Raw genomic sequence first — 18,668 nt, 5'->3', positions numbered from 1 at the left:
CACACACATTTCATACACACTCGGGCAGTAAGATAGCTACATTATACATGGGTAATTGTCTCTGGACGAGAATGTATCTATCTTTCTCTGTAATGTCACATGCAAGTCAGCTAGATCAGCATGACAAAACAAAGGGGAGACATGGGTACTTTTGGCTAGGTACAAGTATGTCCTACCGTACGGCTGGAGTTGAATCCCATCTGCGTCCGCCTTTGTTCAATCGTCTGGTCTGGGTATTGCGACCAGACCTGCACATGAGGCCTATAATCCAGCCCCACGACATTGGGCGACATCTGTGGTGGATTTAACTCAGCGTTTTTGTAACTATCTTACCAAATCCGTATACAGTATGTATATACCGAAGCATAGAGAAATAAATCAGACAGAGCCATTGTGCTTTAGCGTTCCCTGTGTTCTGTCCACTCAGCGTTTATTTCAAATCGTTCAAGCTTATATCACCTTTGTCATTAACATAAGTTCCCACCCCCTGCTAGGGGATTTTCTAGCATATATGGAGTGAGCAAATAGCATGGGGGATGTGCCTTGTCCTCGTGTCTCTCAACTTCCTGTAACTGTTTCACAAGTCTCTTTTGTTCAGTCTTCACACGATGGCGGGGGCCAAGATACCGGAAGGAGCAGAGAGGGAAAACAGATGGGGAAGGGGGGCCTCCTAAATGAACATTTTTTTACACAGATAAATCTATTACACCCCCTTTCACCCCTTATATTAATTTATGTCTGGAGCCATGAGCGCAGGCGCTGAGGCAGGAAGAACAAATCTCTGGAGTTTCCATCGCAGGACGACATCACATCATCTCATTATATGCAGATGATATTATTTTATCACTTACTGATCCCTCTGTCTCTGTGCCGGCTGCCATGACCTCCATACTTCACTTTGGTCAGCTTTTCTATTACCACCTTAATGCCACTAAAATTCAGGCCCTTCCTCTAAACCTTCACCCCGCCCTGGTAGATACCCTTAAAAATGTGCATCCCTTTGATTGGTAAACCACTAGTGTTAAATATCTAGGAATCAAACTAACATACCCTCATAACCTACTATACTCCAATAACTATGAACCTTTCCTACAGACCATCGGCGTTGAAGCGGACAGACAAAGCTCTTTCGACATATCTTGGACAGGCAGAGTAGCAGCCTTTAAGATGCTTCTTCTACCCCGCTTCCTCTATCTCTTTAGAACCCTCCCAATTGCTGTTCCTAAATCCTTCTTTTCTAAGGCACAAGCCATTTAGTCATCCTTTGTGTGGTCAGGCCACAGGCGCAGATTGGCCGCATCCATATTGACTAAGTCCAGAGACATGGGAGGACTTGGGGCACCAGATTTGTGGTGTTATTATCTTGCCACCCTGGTGGGGATGTTGAGAGGCTGGCGCAAGGAAGATTTGACCACTGCTTGGGTCCATATAGAAAACTCCTTGGTTTCCCCATACTTACTTAAAGACGTTCTTTTTCTGCCATACTGGTCTCCACACACCGCCCCCTCTTCCAACGCTATTGTGGCGGCCTCATATAAGGCATGGGTAACAAACCTCTCCCTAGTGGACACCCCCACAACCACGGACAAAACTCTCATTCCCATATCTCTTATACAAAGCATGAGCCCTGACATATCGCTGGTCCCATGGATTCACAGTGGGCTTACACATCTCCACCAACTTTATTTATCTGAAACCCTACTACCCTTTTCAGAATTGCACTCTACCTTTTCTATTTCTCACTCTGACGTCTACAAGTTTCTGCGCTTGCATCATTTCTTACTTCATACTCCACCATCTTCCATCCAGTTACATAAACCCTCTTAAATTTTTCTCTCTAGCAACCTAAAGGGCCTTCACCCCTTATATTCTAATGTATCCCATACTTCCCAATTTCGCAAATCACACCCCTTTCGTTCCTGGAAAAACGAGCTGGGAAAATCTATCTTTGAATCCCAATGGTGAGCGGCTTTCCAGAATATACGTAGAGCCTTTCAATGTGTTTCACATGTTGAGTCTGCTATGAAGACCATATTGAGGTGGTACTACACTCCTGAGCCCCTGTCCCACATCTACTCAGAAATGACTGGACTATGTTGGCGTGATTGTGAACAGAGGGGCACATTGTTACACATTTTGTGCGAATATCCCTCCATTAAAGCCTACTGGCTCACCTGCAAACAGCTCTTGAATGAGGTTTTAGGGGAGGAGAGGGCCTGGACCCCACAGCAGATTCTATTGTTTCTCGATTTATCTGATATACCTAGAGCCGAGAGAGATTTAATATGTATTATCCTAATTGTGATGAAAATTTCACTTACCAGCATGTGGAAATCACCCAACACCCCATCTATAGACATGGACATTAATAAAGTAAATACCACCTACACATATGAACGCATCATCGCCTATGGTAACGGCTCATATTTTACAAGTGATGGAATAGGTGGTCTTCCACAACACACGCTACTGGTACTATATAACCTGCTGAGATCACTTACATTTCCTTCGCGGGTCCCTTTTCTACGATCCTCCCCCCCCTACCTGCCTATCCTTTCAACACCTTCTCCTGACTCCTTACACCTCTTACCCCTACACCCTCCTACCCCTACCTGTTCCTTTACCCTCCATTACCGCTCCCATCATTTCCTACTGAGATAGATATCAGGATGTAGACTGTTTACATGCCACGCAGAGTAACTAAACTCTTGACACTCAAACCCTGTAGTAGGTCAACGCTCGCTATTACTATATGACTAGCCCATTAGAGTTCAAAGACACATTGCCATATATTCTTGCAATTGTACAAGTCAACTTATTCCACCTTTGTTCTTAGGTTCTTTTAATTTTTTTTTACTTGTATGTTTACCTGTTTATATACTTGCTTTTCTTCTACTTAGTTCCCTGGAAGGGACTTGCATTGTTCTTTTAGATTGTCAAAAAATATTCAATAAAAACTATTGAAACAGAAAATGGTTTCTAGCCTGTGTGAGTTTTTGATGTTGAATAAGACTTAGATTTATCAGTGAAACATTTCCCACATTCTGCACATGAAAATGGCTTCTTCCCTGTGTGAGTTCTTTGATGTTTAACAAAATTTGATTTCACAGTATAACATTTCCCACATTCTGCACATGAAAATGGCTTCTCCTCTGTGTGAGTTCTTTGATGTTTAACAAGCTTTGATTTCACAGTATAACATTTCCCACATTATGCACATGAAAATGGCTTCTCCCCTGTGTGAGTTCTTTGATGTTGAATAAGACCTGATTTTTGAGTAAAACATTTCCCACATTCTGCACATGAAAATGGCTTCTCTCCAGTGTGAGTTCTTTGATGTAGAATAAGACTTGATTGATCAATAAAACATTTCCCACATTCTGGACATGAAAATGGCTTCTCTCCAGTGTGAGTTCTTTGATGTTGAAGACGACTTGATTGATTAGTAAAACATTTCCCACATTCTGGACATGAAAATGGCTTCTCTCCAGTGTGAGTTCTTTGATGTTGAATAAGATGTGATTGATTAGTAACACATTTCCCACATTCTGGACATGAAAATGGCTTCTCTCCAGTGTGAGTTCTTTGATGTTGAAGAAGACTTGATTGATTAGTAAAACATTTCCCACATTCTGGACATGAAAATGGCTTCTCCCCTGTGTGAGTTCTTTGATGTTCAACAAGATATGATTTCTGCGTGAAACATTTTCCACACTGTGAACATGCAAATGGCTTCTCCCCTGTGTGTATTCTCTGATGTTTAACAAGACTTGATTTAGAAGTAACACATTTCCCACATTCTGAGCATGAATATGGTTTATTTCCTGTATGAGCTTGTTGATCTCCATCATTCCTTTTGTGACCTTTATTTAGCTGAACATCCTGTGATGACTGAGAAGACAGGACCTGTATATAAGGAGGAGATGACAGATCTTGGCTGTGAAGGGCTGAGGGTGTATCTGGGATAATGGAATGTTCTTCATATGTATCTTGTGTGATATCATCATCTGCTTTATAATCTGAAGATATAAGATTCTCCTCTGATCTCCTGGTACAAAAATCTGCAGAGAATAACACAGATTTTATTATCAGTATTAACCCCTTAACAACCCAGGACATTTTTCATTCTTCAGAAGCTAATAACTATTGGAAGGATTAAGATTTTTTAATAGAAGTAATTTACAAATCTGTTTAACTTTCCGGAGCCAGTTGATATATAAAAAATAAGTTTTGGCCTAGAATACCCCTTTAATACCATATTTGCTTATATAAAACTTTTAATACATTTCTTATAATTTTTTGGGGGAATAAAATGTTATAAAAAAGCAGCTATTTTGGACTTTTTTTTTTACGTTCATGCCATTCACCGTACAGTATCATTAACATTTTATTTTAATAGTTTGGATATTTACGCACGCGGCGATACCAAATATGTATATAAAATATATATACGGTATATATATATTTATTTTTTATACTTTTTGGGGGTGAAATAGGGAAAATGGGACAAGTTATGTTTTTATTGGGGGAGGGGATTTTTCACATTTTATTTTAGTTTCTTTAAATCCTTTTTTTTACACTTTAATAGTCCCCATAGGGGACTATTTATAGCAATCGTTTGATTGCTAATACTGTTCAGTGCTATGCATAGGGCATAGCACTGATAAGTGTTATCGGTGATCTTCTGCTCTGGTCTACTCGATCGCAAACCAGAGCAGAAGACCCGTGGAAGGCAGCAGAGGCAGGTGAGGGGACCTCCGTGCGCCGTTCTGGATGATTGGATCACCGCGGCAGCGCTGCGAACGATCTGATCATCCATTTTAGTGTCCGCAATGCTGCAGATGCCATGATCTATATTGATCACGGCATCTGAGGGGTTAATGGCGGACATCCGCGCAATCGCGGATGTCCGCCATTACTGGCGGGTCCCTGGCTGCGATCAGCCAGGACCTGCCGCGCATGATCCGGGCATCTCTGCGATGCCCGCGGTTATGTATAGGACGTAAATGTACATCCTGGTGCGTTAAGTACCAGCTCACCAGGACGTACATTTACATCCTGCGTCGTTAAGGGATTAACGGAAAATTCTAGTACATGAGTCCTTATCCACTAATGAAGATAGGGGATATATGTCCGACCACTGAGACCCCCGCGATCTCCTGCCTGGCATCCCATTTGTGTATCTCCGGCTCTCCCATAGAGATTCATGGAGAGACATGTCGGGCACCTCTTGGTGCGGTGGTTGACAGTAATCCCTGCACGGAGCGGAGGTCACCTGTGCCTGGAGAGAGCTGGGGTGCTGGGCAGGAGATCACAGGGGGTCCCGGCAGTCGGACCCCCCACGATCAGACACTTATTCCCTATCCTCAGGATGAAAAAGGAAAGATAGCGACTCCAGAGAGACAGAGCGACAGAGAGCTGGTATCTACTGCTATATGGGGGAATATTAGTCTGTATATAATGTGTTTGATTCATAAACAGTATGGCGGTATTATTCAGTCACTATGTAGTGGTGATGTGATCAAGTCGACTGCTATAGAGTCAATATAGGGGGGAGGGGGATAGTATTTGCCCTGGAGATTCTAGTTACACCAATACTTCCCGAAAATATTATTGTAGCCGGTGACTGAATAGAATCTGTGACCCTTCTCTGTATTTAGTAGTCAATACTCACCTGGGCGGTTACCTGCAGGAATGTCCTCCTTATACTGCTCATCACTGCTCACATCCATCTCTTTTTCTTTCTTTATGTCTGTAGCATTAATATACATCAGATCTTTCCCTGTAGGAATGTTCTCCTTATACTGCTCATCACTGCTCACATCTGTCTCTTTTTCTTCCTTTATGTCTGAAGCATTCATATAGATCAGATCTTTTCCTATAGGACTGTCCTTGTCCTCCATATACTGCTCATCACCGCTCACATCTGTCTCTTCTTCTTCCTTTATGTCTGTAGCATTTATATAAGTCAGACCTTTCCCTGTAGAAATGCCCTTGTCCTCCTTATACTGCTCATCACCGCTCACATCCGTCTCTTCCTTTATATCTGTAGCATTAATATAGATCCGATTTTTCCCTGTAGTAATGACCTCCATATTCTGCTGATCAAGAGGATGGGGACACCTCTCTGGTGCTGTTCTCTTACTGGATCTGACTGTAGGGAACATATACAGAGACTGAATTCATTCTTTACATACAAATAATGAGAGGACGTGTGTATATAGTCATGTCTATTACCTGGTGATGTGAGGGGCTGCTGATCCTCCATCATGACCTGATCCTTGTACTGATCCTTGTGTCCTTCTACATACTCCCACTCCTACATGGAGAAATAGACCGCCACGTCCTGACACCTTATAGGAACCTGACACATAATGATACAGTCATCACCCCGACCCCTCCAGTGGTGTTACTGTATAATGTCCCAGCATTCCCAGCAGTGTCACCTCTCCAGTCATCACCAGACCCCTCCATTACTGTATAATGTCCCAGCAGTGTCACCTCTCCAGTCATCACCAGACCCCTCCATTACTGTATAATGTCCCAGCAGGGTCACCTCTCCAGTCATCACCAGACCCCTCCATTACTGTATAAAGTCCCAGCAGTGTCACCTCTCCAGTCATCACCAGACCCCTCCATTACTGTATAATGTCCCAGCAGTGTCACCTCTCCAGTCATCACCAGACCCCTCCATTACTGTATAATGTCCCAGCATTCCCAGCAGTGTCACCTCTCCAGTCATCACCAGACCCCTCCATTACTGTATAATGTCCCAGCAGGATCACCTCTCCAGTCATCACCAGACCCCTCCATTACTATATAATGTCCCAGCAGGGTCACCTCTCCAGTCATCACCAGACCCCACCATTACTGTATAATGTCCCAGCAGTGTCACCTCTCCATTCATCACCAGACCCCTCCATTACTGTATAATGTCCCAGCAGTGTCACCTCTCCAGTCATCCCCAGACCCCTCCATTACTGTATAATGTTCCAACATTCCCAGCAGTGTCACCTCTCCAGTCATCACCAGACCCCTCCATTACTGTATAATGTCCCAGCAGTGTCACCTCTCCAGTCATCACCAGACCCCTCCATTACTGTATAATGTCCCAGCAGTGTCACCTCTCTAATCATCACCAGACCCCTCCATTACTGTATAATGTCCCAGCAGTGTCACCTCTCCAGTCATCACCAGACCCTTCCATTACTGTATAATGTCCCAGCAGGGTCACCTCTCCAGTCATCACCAGACCCCTCCATTACTGTATAATGTCCCAGCAGTGTCACCTCTCCAGTCATCCCCAGACCCCTCCATTACTGTATAATGTCCCAGCAGGGTCACCTCTCCAGTCATCACCAGACCCCTCCATTACTGTATAATGTCCCAGCAGTGTCACCTCTCCAGTCATCACCAGACCCCTCCATTACTGTATAATGTCCCATCAGGGTCACCTCTCCAGTCATCACCAGACCCCTCCATTACTGTATAATGTCCCAGCAGGGTCACCTCTCCAGTCATCACCAGACCCCTCCATTACTGTATAATGTCCCAGCAGTGTCACCTCTCCAGTCATCACCAGACCCCTCCATTACTGTATAATGTCCCAGCAGGGTCACCTCTCCAGTCAGCAGCTCCATCATCTTGTTGATGAGTTCTCGGATTTTCTGTTCATCCATTTCCTCATGTATCAGGGAGTGAGGTGGGGGCCCCGGGATTGGGCTCAGGGTTCTACCCCAACCTTCACACACAGGGGCCCGACAGCGCCCACTAGAGGACTTCTTCACTACTGTGTAATCCTGTGTATGGAGAGACACATTAATATCACTACATATATTCCCAGAATCCCTCACCTCTCCAGTCATATCCATCTGTTATTACATAGATAAGAATGAGGTCATGTGACATCACTCCCAGAATCCCTCACCTCTCCAGTCATATCCATCTGTTATTACATAGATAAGAATGAGGTTATGTGACATCACTCCCAGAATCCCTCACCTCTCCAGTCATGTCCATCTGTTATTACATAGATAAGAATGAGGTCATGTGACATCACTCCCAGAATCCCTCACCTCTCCGGTCATATCCATCTGTTATTACATAGATAAGAATGAGGTCATGTGACATCACTCCCAGAATCCCTCACCTCTCCAGTAAGCCGGAAGAGTATCTGTAGGGTGAGGTTTATGATCCTGTCGGCCATCTTGTTCCTGTCTCTCTCCATGGTTGATGGGTCATCTACACTATTATTTTTTTAGTTATATATTTTTTATATTTTTTTATATTATTTGTTGATATATTTCTTTATTTATTTATTCTCATTATATTTAGTTTTTTGTGTTTTTTGTTTTTTGCTTTTTATCTATTCATATTTTGTATCATTTATTTTTTTCGTTTATTTACCTTCCCTGAAGCAAGATGGAAGTCGGCTCTCCTCCAGATGACAACGCGCATGCGCGGCGGATCGATGACCCAATGCGCCTGTGCGTGTATTCCCGGCCCCATGCGATCTCTGACACAGATCACATGTTTGCCACGTTACCACCCCTGATTGGAGATCGAAGCAACACAACCTGTAGATCACATGACCGATCAGGTGATCGCCACAGGAGTATTGTGGGATAGGTGATGTGGCGCCCCCTGATTGGTCATATTTTCTCACAACCATTGTTACCATAGTCACGCAGAATGCGGCGCAGCCGCAGTGCAGAATCACCCATGCTGATATGGCGGATACACATTCGTTTACATGTGAAGCGTCCTGAACATCCCGCCCTCTCCAAACATAAGTATTATTTTACATTAATAAGCACATGTTTGTAATTAACAGACCATTCTCTGTTTTTACCTTTGCTACATAATTGTGTAGTAATTTTATTATATTAATCACTATATCTGGGTATTTTATATTTATAATGTTTTTGCACATTTTTTATGGTTTTGTATTAATTGAATTTGTATGATTATGTGCACTGATTGATTGTAATTGATTTGCACTTGTATGTATAAATACCTGGTTGGATCACTGTTATTTAGCTTGAGAATGGTGTTGTGAGAACACCGAAACGTCGCTCTGGTTCATGGAATAAACACAACTTTCATTTTTCACAATTCTGTGTGCCGCAGTCGCCTTGCTATTTTGGATGTATGTTGGGCCGTGACCGGGACCCCATAGACTGGCGTGCACCTACTATTTGATCACCTGGAAGTGCTTCTTTCCTTCTTTTCTGCTATATATATATATATATATATATATATATATATATATTTATATATATATATATATATATATATATATATGTCTTTTATCCGGTTCTATAGGCATGGACACTTCCAAAACAGTGCCGGAGCATACAAAGCATACATGGACTTTCTTATGGAATACAAGAGACTTTTTGTTTACTTTGCTCATTTATTTTTCCACATCAGCCTGGAATGGACACTAACGAACTTGAGCTCAAGGACTGCATTAGGCCTTGGACATTCCGTTCCTCTGCCAGAGGACTTACGCCGGGGACGACTTCTTTTAAGTAAGGGGGTTTGTGGTGTCCCGGTACAGAACATGGTTCTGTCCCATGGTAAGGGTCCCCTTAATCAGAGTCACTTCATGCCCTTGGCTCTGAACCCTGTCCCACTTATGACAAGAACCCTATTTCTTCTTCTATATTCTCTGCCAGTCATAATTGAAGTTCTATAAATTGTATAGTATATGTGATTGGTGCTATATAGGACCTTAAGTCATGTGATACGTTTATCGTGATATTTGTATGGAGTTATATGTTAGGACCTGCGAGTCATGTGATGTACCCATGATTGAATGGTCACAGGTAACTAAGTAACTTGCCACCAATGAGCATTAGTCTAGCCCACACTATATAAAGGGCTGTATTCTGATCCTTCTTCCTGTTTGTTCCTGTGTTAGTTCCGGTATCATCAGATAAGACAAGCACAGATTTATCTCTTATCTCTACTCATCTCAGATAGGCCTCAAGCCATCTCACAGCAGCCACTTATAACTCCGGGACTACTTCCAAGCCAAAGTAACAGTAGCACAGTGGTTCACTCAAGTGTATGCTCAGTCCTGACAAATGTGCGAGGTTACCTGCAAACCAGAGACCTCAGAACCGTAAAGACTGTTAATGGTTGTTATTGCTGCACAAGCTACAAGTAAAGAGTTAACGTTCTGCATAACTTCAGCCGTGGACATTCTATTACTTCCATCACCGTTTCTGGGCAGATTAGCGGCAGTGAACCAACTGGAAAAACCTTCACCCCGGCGTCACGATACAAGTAAGGGGTTAATACCAACTCGCCCCCACACCGGGTTAATACCACCAGACCCTGCAGCTAGCTTGTATCACCCGACTACCACACTACTGCCCCCTAATGATCTGCATTACTGCCCCCTAATGATCTGCACTACTGCCCCCCTAATGATCTGCACTACTGCCCCCTAATGATCTGCACCACTGCCCCCTAATGATCTGCACCACTGCCCCCTAATGATCTGCACTACTGCCCCCTAATGATCTGCACTACTGCCCTAATGATCTTTGACACTGCCCCCTAATGATCTGCACCACTGCCCCCTAATGATGTGCACCACTGCCCCCTAATGATCTGCACCACTGCCCCCTAATGATCTTTGACACTGCCCTCTAATGATCTGCACCACTGCCCCTAATGATCTGCACTACTGCCCTAATGATCTTTGACACTGCCCCCTAATGATCTGCACCACTGCCCCCTAATGATCTTTGACACTGCCCCCTAATGATCTGTAGTGTTGCTCGCGAATATTCGCAATTCGAATATTATTCGCGAATATCGCATATTCGCGAATTCGCGAATTTCACGAATATAGCGCTATATATTCGTAATTACGAATATTGTTTTTTTTTTTTTTCCCAGTACACATCACAGTGATCATCCCTCTCTGCTTCCAGCTTGTGTGGTGTAAAGAAGGCTCTAATACTACTGTGTGAGACTGGCGTGCAAATTTTCGCATATGCTAATTTTTGTCTATGCGAATTTTTTCGCATATGTTAATTTTCGCATAAAGCGAGAATATTATGAATATGCGAATATTCGCGAATATATGACGAATATTCGTCCATATATTCGCGAATATTCACGAATTCGAATATGGCCTATGCCGCTCAACACTAATGATCTGCACTACTGCCCTAATGATCTTTGACACTGCCCTCTAATGATCTGCACTACTGCCCTAATGATCTTTGACACTGCCCCCTAATGATCTGCACCACTGCCCCCTAATGATCTTTGACACTGCCCTAATGATCTGCACTACTGCCCTAATGATCTATGACAATGCCCTCTAATGATCTGCACTACTGCCCCCTAATGATCTGCACTACTGCCCTAATGATCTTTTACACTGCCCTAATGATCTGCACTACTGCCCTAATGATCTTTGACACTGCCCTAATGATCTATGACAATGCCCTCTAATGATCTGCACCACTGCCCCCTAATGATCTTTTACACTGCCCTAATGATCTGCACTACTGCCCTAATGATCTGCACTACTGCCATAATGATCTTTGACACTGCCCTCTAATGATCTGCACTACTGCCCTAATGATCTTTGACACTGCCCCTAATGATCTGCACCACTGCCCCCTAATGATCTGCACCACTGCCCCCTAATGATCTTTGACCCTGCCCTCTAATGATCTGCACTACTGCCATAATGATCTTTGACACTGCCCTCTAATGATCTGCACTACTGCCCTAATGATCTGCACCACTGCCCCCTAATGATCTTTGACACTGCCCCCTAATGATCTGCACCACTGCCCCTAATGATCTTTGACACTGCCCCCTAATGATCTGCACTACTTCCCCCTAATGATCTGCACCACTGCCCCCTAATGATCTTTGACACTGCCCTAATGATCTGCACCACTGCCCCCTAATGATCTGCACTACTGCCCTAATGATCTTTGACACTGCCCTCTAATGATCTGCACTACTGCCCTAATGATCTGCACTACTGCCCTAATGATCTTTGACACTGCCCTCTAATGATCTGCACTACTGCCCTAATGATCTGCACTACTGCCCTAATGATCTTTGACACTGCCCTCTAATGCTGCTGTTTTTTACTTAAAGAAAGATTTGGCACTATAATACTCGCCTCTTGCTTGTAATAAAATCCTGTATTAGTAGGTCTCTCCCATTGACTATGCGTGAAGCAAACATAATTCTGCTGTTATAAAAGCTGATTCATATAGACCCTTCTCTCTATTACATTCAGATGCCAAAACTATTGCCAAGGTTTTGGCAATGAGATTGGCAAAGGTTTGTAACAAAATTATTGCTACTGACCAAACCGGCTTTGTACCGAGCCGAAATAGTCATGATAATTTGATTAAGCTGTCTGCTAATATTCATATGCCGGAGTAGGGGCTCCGATCCATCCTGTCGATAGATGCCATGAAGGCCTTCGACAGGGTAGATTGTAGCTACCTCAGGCAGCGATTGAGAGGTTTGGGTTGGGTGGCAGATTTTTGGAATAAGTCAGAGTCCTGTATGATCAACCTTCAGCTCAATTTATAGTCAATGGGAATCATACAGAAACATTTAATTTGGAGAGAGGGACTAGACAGGGGTGCCCCCTGACCCCCCTTCTATTTCTTTTATACATTGAACCCCTTGCAATAGCTATTAGGCAAACGGAGGAGATGGGGGGGGGTTGGTATTTACAGTAAGGATAGTAAACTCTTGCTCTACGCAGACGATCTGCTTCTTACGCTTCAAAATTCTGAAAAATCAATCCCGAAAGCTATGCAAACAATTGAATGTTTTGGGAATTTTTCTGGATTGAAGGTTAATTGGTCCAAGTCGAGCCTATTACTGTTTGATATAGTTAGTAATTGAGTTGGGGTCGGGCTGAAAGTCTTGGAGCCTGACAATACTATTGAGTATCTTGGGAAATCAGTTAGAATGAACCCAGGCCTTTTTCCTGAACAAAATGTATCCCCTTTATTAAATAACATTAAAAAATACAATTGATACATGGCTTAGACTTCCCATTGCAATGGCAGACAGGGCCCCTATCACCAAGATGATATTACTCCCACAGATTCTTTATATGGTAAGGTATTGGTCTTTTTGCTGATGACACAAAGATATGTAACAGGGTTGATGTTCCTGGAGGGATCCGCCAAATGGAAAAGGATTTAGGCAAACTAGAAGAATGGTCAGAACTCTGGCAACTGAAATGTAATGTGGATAAGTGCAAGATAATGCACCTGGGGCATAAAAACCCTCGGGCAGAATATAGAATATTTGACACAGTCCTGACCTCAGTATCTGAGGAAAGGGATTTAGGAGGAATTATTTCAGAAGACATAAAGGTAGGAAGACAATGTAGTAGAGCAGCAGGAAACACTAGTAGAATGCTTGGATGTATAGGGAGAGGTATAAGCAGTAGAAAAAGAGAAGTGCTCATGGGTGTATAGGGAGAGGTATAAGCAGTAGAGGGAAGTGCTCATGGATGTATAGGGAGAGGTATAAGCAGTAGAAAGAGAGAAGTGCTCATGGATGTATAGGGAGAGGTATAAGCAGTATAGAGAAGTGCTCATGGGTGTATAGGGAGAAGTGCTCATGCCTCTGTACAGAACACTGGTGAGACCTCACTTGGAGTATTGTGCACAGTACTGGAGGCTGTATCTCCAAAAGGATATAGATACTCTATAGAGAGTTCAGAGAAGATACTAAACTAGTACATGGATTGCAGGATAAAACTTACCAGGAAAGGTTAAAGGACCTTTACATGTATAGAAGAAAGAAGAGACTGAGGGGATATGACAGAGACTTTATATACATAAAGGGAATCAACACGGGAAAGGAGGAAAGAATATATAAGAGAAGGAAAACTACCACAAGAGGACACAGTTTTATATTAGAGGGGCAAAGGTTTCTGCAGTAATATCAGGAAGTATTACTTTACTGAGAGAGTAGTGGATGCATGGAATAGCCTTCCTGTAGAAGTGGTCGCTGCAAATACAGTGAAGGAGTTTAAGCATGCATGGGATAAGCATAAGGCTATCCTTCATATAAGATAGGGATAAGCATAAGGCTATCCTTCATATAAGATAGGGCCAGAGACTATTGATAGGATTCAGATTATTGGGCAGACTAGATGGGCCAAATGGTTCTTATCTGCCGACACATTCTATGATTCTATATTAACCCCTTAAGGACCGAGCCCTTTTTCACCTTAAGGACCAGAGCATTTTTTTAACATCTGACCACTGTCACTTTAAACATTAATAACTCTGGGATGCTTTTAGTTATCATTCTGATTCCGAGATTGTTTTTTCGTGACATATTCTACTTTAACTTAGTGGTAAAATTTTATGGTAACTTGCATCCTTTCTTGGTGAAAAATCCCCAAATTTGATGAAAAAAATGAATATTTTGCATTTTTCTAACTTTGAAGCTTTCTGCTTGTAAGGAAAATGGATATTCAAAATAATTTTTTTTTGGGTTCACATATACAATATGTCTACTTTATGTTTGCATCATAAAATTTATGAGTTTTTACTTTTGAAAGACACCAGAGGGCTTCAAAGTTCAGCAGCAATTTTGAAATTTTTCACAAAATTTTTAAACTCGCTATTTTTTAGGGACCAGTTCAATTTTGAAGTGGATTTGAAGGGTCTTCATATTAGAAATACCCCATAAATGACCCCATTATAAAAACTGCACCCCCCAAAGTATTCAAAATGACATTCAGTCAGCGTTTTAACCCTTTAGGTGTTTCACAGGAATAGCAGCAAAGTGAAGGAGAAAATTCACAATCTTCATTTTTTACACTCGCATGTTCTTGTAGACCCAATTTTTGAATTTTTGCAAGGGGTAAAAAGGAGAAAATTTTTACTTGTATTTGAAACCCAATTTCTCTCGAGTAAGCACATACCTCATATGTCTATGTAAAGTGTTCGGCGGGCGCAGTAGAGGGCTCAGAAGGGAAGGAGCGACAAATGGTTTTTGGGGGGCATGTCACCTTTAGGAAGCCCCTATGGTGCCAGAACAGCAAAAAAAAAACACATGGCATACCATTTTGGAAACTACACCCCTCGGGGTACATAACAAGGGGTAATGTGAACCTTAATACCATACAGGTGTTTCACGACTTTTGCATATGTGAAAAAAAAAAATTTTTTTAACCTAAAATTCATGGTTTCCCAAAATTTTTACATTTTTGAAAAGGGTAATAGCAGAAAACCCCCCCAAAATTTGAAGCCCAATTTCTCCCGATTCAGAAAACACCCCATATGGGGGTGAAAAGTGCTCAGCTGGCGCACTACAGGTCTCAGAAGAGAAGGAGTCACATTTGGCTTTTTGAAAGCAAATTTTGCTCTGGGGGCATGCCGCATTTAGGAAGCCCCTATGGTGCCAGAACAGCAAAAAAAAAAAAACACATGGCATACCATTTTGGAAACTAGAGCCCTCGGGGAACGTAACAAGGGGTAATGTGAACCTTTATACCCCACAGGTGTTTCATGACTTTTGTATATGTAAAAAAAAAAATATATATTTTTTTTACCTAAAATGCTTGTTTTCCCAAAAATTTTACATTTTTAAAAAGGGTAATAGCAGAAAATACCCCCCAAAATTTGTAACACAATTACTCCCGAGTACGGCGATACCCCATATGTGGCCCTAAACTGTTGCCTTGAAATACGACAGGGCTCCAAAGTGAGAGCGCCATGCGCATTTGAGGCCTAAATTAGGGACTTGCATAGGGGTGGACATAGGGGTATTCTACGCCAGTGATTCCCAAACAGGGAGCCTCCAGCTGTTGTAAAACTCCCAGCATGCCTAGACAGTCAGTGGCTATCTGGCAATACTGGGAGTAGTTGTTTTGCAACAGCTGGAGGCTCCGTTCTGGAAACAGTGACGTACCAGACGTTTTTCATTTTTATTGGGGAGGGGAGGGGGGCTGTGTAGGGTTTTGTGTATATGTAGTGTTTTTTACTTTTTATTTTATTGTGTGTTAGTGTAGTGTAGTGTTTTTAGGGTACAGTCACATGGGCGGGGGTTCACAGTAGTTTCTCGCTGGCAGCTTGAGCTGCGGCAGAAAATTTGCCACAGCTCAAACTTGAAGCCGGATACTTACTGTAATCCTCCGCCCATGTGAGTGTACCCTGTACGTTCACATTGTGGGGGGGGGGGGGGGGGGACATCCAGCTGTTGCAAAACTACAACTCCCAGCATGTACGGTCTATCAGTGCATGCTGGGAGTTGTAGTTTTGCAACCGCTGGAGGCTCCGTTTTGGAAACAGTGACGTACCAGACGTTTTTCCTTTTTATTGGGGAGGGGGGCTGTGTAGGGGTATGTGTATATGTAGTGTTTTTTTACTTTTTATTTTATTGTGTGTTAGTGTAGTGTAGTGTTTTTAGGGTACAGTCGCACGGGCGGGGGTTCACAGTAGTTTCTCGCTGGCAGTTTGAGCTGCGGCAGAAAATTTGCCGCAGCTCAAACTTGCAGCCGGATACTTACTGTAAACCTCCGCCCATGTGAGTGTACCCTGTACATTCACATTGGGGGGGGAGAAACATCCAGCTGTTGTAAAACTACAACTCCCAGCATGTACGGTCTATCAGTGCATGCTGGGAGCTGTAGTTTTGCAACAGCTGGAGACACACAGGTTGTGAAACACGGAGTTTGGTAACAAACTCAGTGTTTTGCAACCAGTGTGCCTTTAGCTGTTGCAAAAGCTACAACCCCCAGCATGTACGGACAGCATAAGGGCATGCTGGGTCTTGTAGTTATGCAACAGCCGGAGGCATAATACTTTGGCTGGGGATGCTGGGGATTGTAGTTATGCAACAGCTGGAGACACACTGGTTTGCTACTTAACTCAGTGTGCCTTCAGCTGTTGCAAAACTACAACTCTCAGCAGTCACTGACAGCCAACGGGCATGCTGGGAGTTGTAGTTATGCAACCACCAGATGCACCACTACAACTCCCAGCATGCACTTTAGCTGATTGTGCAAGCTGGGAGTTGTAGTTAAACAACAGCTGAAGGTACACTTTTCCATAGAAAAATGTGCCTCCAGCTGTTGCAAAACTACAAGTCCCAGCATGCCCATAAGGGCATGCTGGGAGTTGTGGTGGTCTGCCTCCTGCTGTTGCATAACTACAGCTCCCAGCATGCCCTTTTTGCATGCTGGGAGCTGTTGCTAAGCAACAGCAGGAGGCTGTCACTCACCTCCTGCTGCTGCTCCACGATGCCGCCGCACAGGTCAGTCCCTCGCCGCCGCCGTCGCTCCTGGGGCCCCGATCCCAACAGGGATGCCGGGGATCGGGGTCCCCAGCACCCGGGGTGCACGTCCCGCACCCGCTCACGTCCTCCGGAAGAGGGGCGGAGCGGGTGCGGGAGTGACACCCGCAGCAGGCGCCCTGATTGGTCGGCCGGTAATCCGGCCGACGAATCAGGGCGATTGTGAGGTGGCACCAGTGCCACCTCACCCCTGCAAGCTCTGGCTGTTCGGGGCCGTCTCTGACGGCCCCGATCAGCCAGTAATTCCGGGTCATTGGGTCACTGAATTGTCCAGCGATCTGCGGCAATCGCCGACATGGGGGGGCATAATGACCCCCCTGGGCGATATGCCGGGATGCCTGCTGAACGATTTCAGCAGGCATCCGGCCCCGACTCCCCTCCGGCTAGCGGCGGGGGCCGGAAATGCTCAGGGCGTATCCATACGCCCTCGGTCCTTAAGGACTTGGAAACGGGGGCGTATGGATACGCCCTATGTCCTTAAGGGGTTAAAAGCATCTCCTGTATGGATATCAGAAAAATGGTTCCAAGCTCTTATTTCTTTCTTAAATTCACTACTTTGGGGCAGGAAACGTACGAGAATGAAATATGTTTCTTTAACGTTAGCTGAGCACGATGGGGGATGGGGAATAGTGTTGCTCGCGAATATTCGCAATTCGAATTTTAATCGCAAATATCGCATATTCGCGAATTCACGAATATTGAGAATATAGCACTATATATTCGTAATTACGAATATTCATTTTTTTGTGCATATGCGAAAATTTATGCGCATATTCGTGAATATTGAGCCCTTCCTTCTTTAATGGTATAGGGAACTGTGACTAGTGCATTAACTCTGTGCGTTTTTGCCCATTGAAACCAATAGGCCCATTGTGGTCTATGGGGATGTCACGGCATGTAAAACAGAGATTGCTGCCCCTCCCGATACTATATTAGTGATGAGCGGGAGCTGTCAGCCCCGGCTGCACTGTCCCCTCACCTGCAGCGTGTAAACCGCCGGGGACACCATTCTCTGCAGGACACCATTCTCTGCAGGACACCATCCTCTGCATGACACCATTCTCTACAGGACACCATCCTCTGCAGGACACCATCCTCTGCAGGACACCATTCTCTACAGGACACCATCCTCTGCAGGACACCATCCTCTGCAGGACACCATTCTCTACAGGACACCATCCTCTGCAGGACACCATCCTCTGCAGGACACCATCCTCTGCAGGACACCATTCTCTACAGGACACCATCCTCCACAGGACACCATTCTCTGCCGGACACCATTCTCTGCAGAAACAAAAAACCTTGGGGATGCAACTCCCCTCAGGGTAAACCCTGAATAG

At 44.0% G+C, this 18,668-nt stretch overlaps 1 protein-coding gene across 1 annotated transcript; it reads right to left on the bottom strand.

Annotated features, from left to right (window-relative positions):
• Positions 1-3,135: 3,135 nt before the first annotated feature.
• Positions 3,136-5,972, bottom strand: LOC130297896 (gastrula zinc finger protein XlCGF17.1-like). Its single transcript, XM_056550744.1, has 2 exons — positions 5,675-5,972; positions 3,136-4,061 (listed from the first exon to the last, which is right to left on the bottom strand). The coding sequence occupies exons 1-2, from the start codon at positions 5,901-5,903 to the stop codon at positions 3,211-3,213; spliced, it is 1,080 nt and encodes a 359-aa protein (XP_056406719.1). The 5' UTR covers positions 5,904-5,972; the 3' UTR covers positions 3,136-3,210.
• Between the last annotated feature and the right edge of the window lie 12,696 nt (positions 5,973-18,668).

The sequence above is a fragment of the Hyla sarda genome (genome assembly GCF_029499605.1).
Source record: "Hyla sarda isolate aHylSar1 chromosome 1 unlocalized genomic scaffold, aHylSar1.hap1 SUPER_1_unloc_1, whole genome shotgun sequence".
NCBI classification, from domain to species: Eukaryota; Metazoa; Chordata; class Amphibia; order Anura; family Hylidae; genus Hyla; species Hyla sarda.
Note: the sequence above shows the minus strand (reverse complement) of the source record. Positions and strands in the feature narration are given on the sequence as shown.

What these genes read in the sequence shown, in the direction of transcription:
- LOC130297896 (XM_056550744.1), bottom strand. Translation starts at nt 5,903, where the DNA reads ATGGAGGACAAGGACAGTCCTATAGGAAAAGATCTGATCTATATGAAT. An exon ending in TCCTGCAGGTAACCGCCCAG is followed by an intron (nt 4,062 to 5,674) that starts GTGAGTATTGAC and finishes TATTCTCTGCAG; the next exon opens with ATTTTTGTACCAGGAGATCA.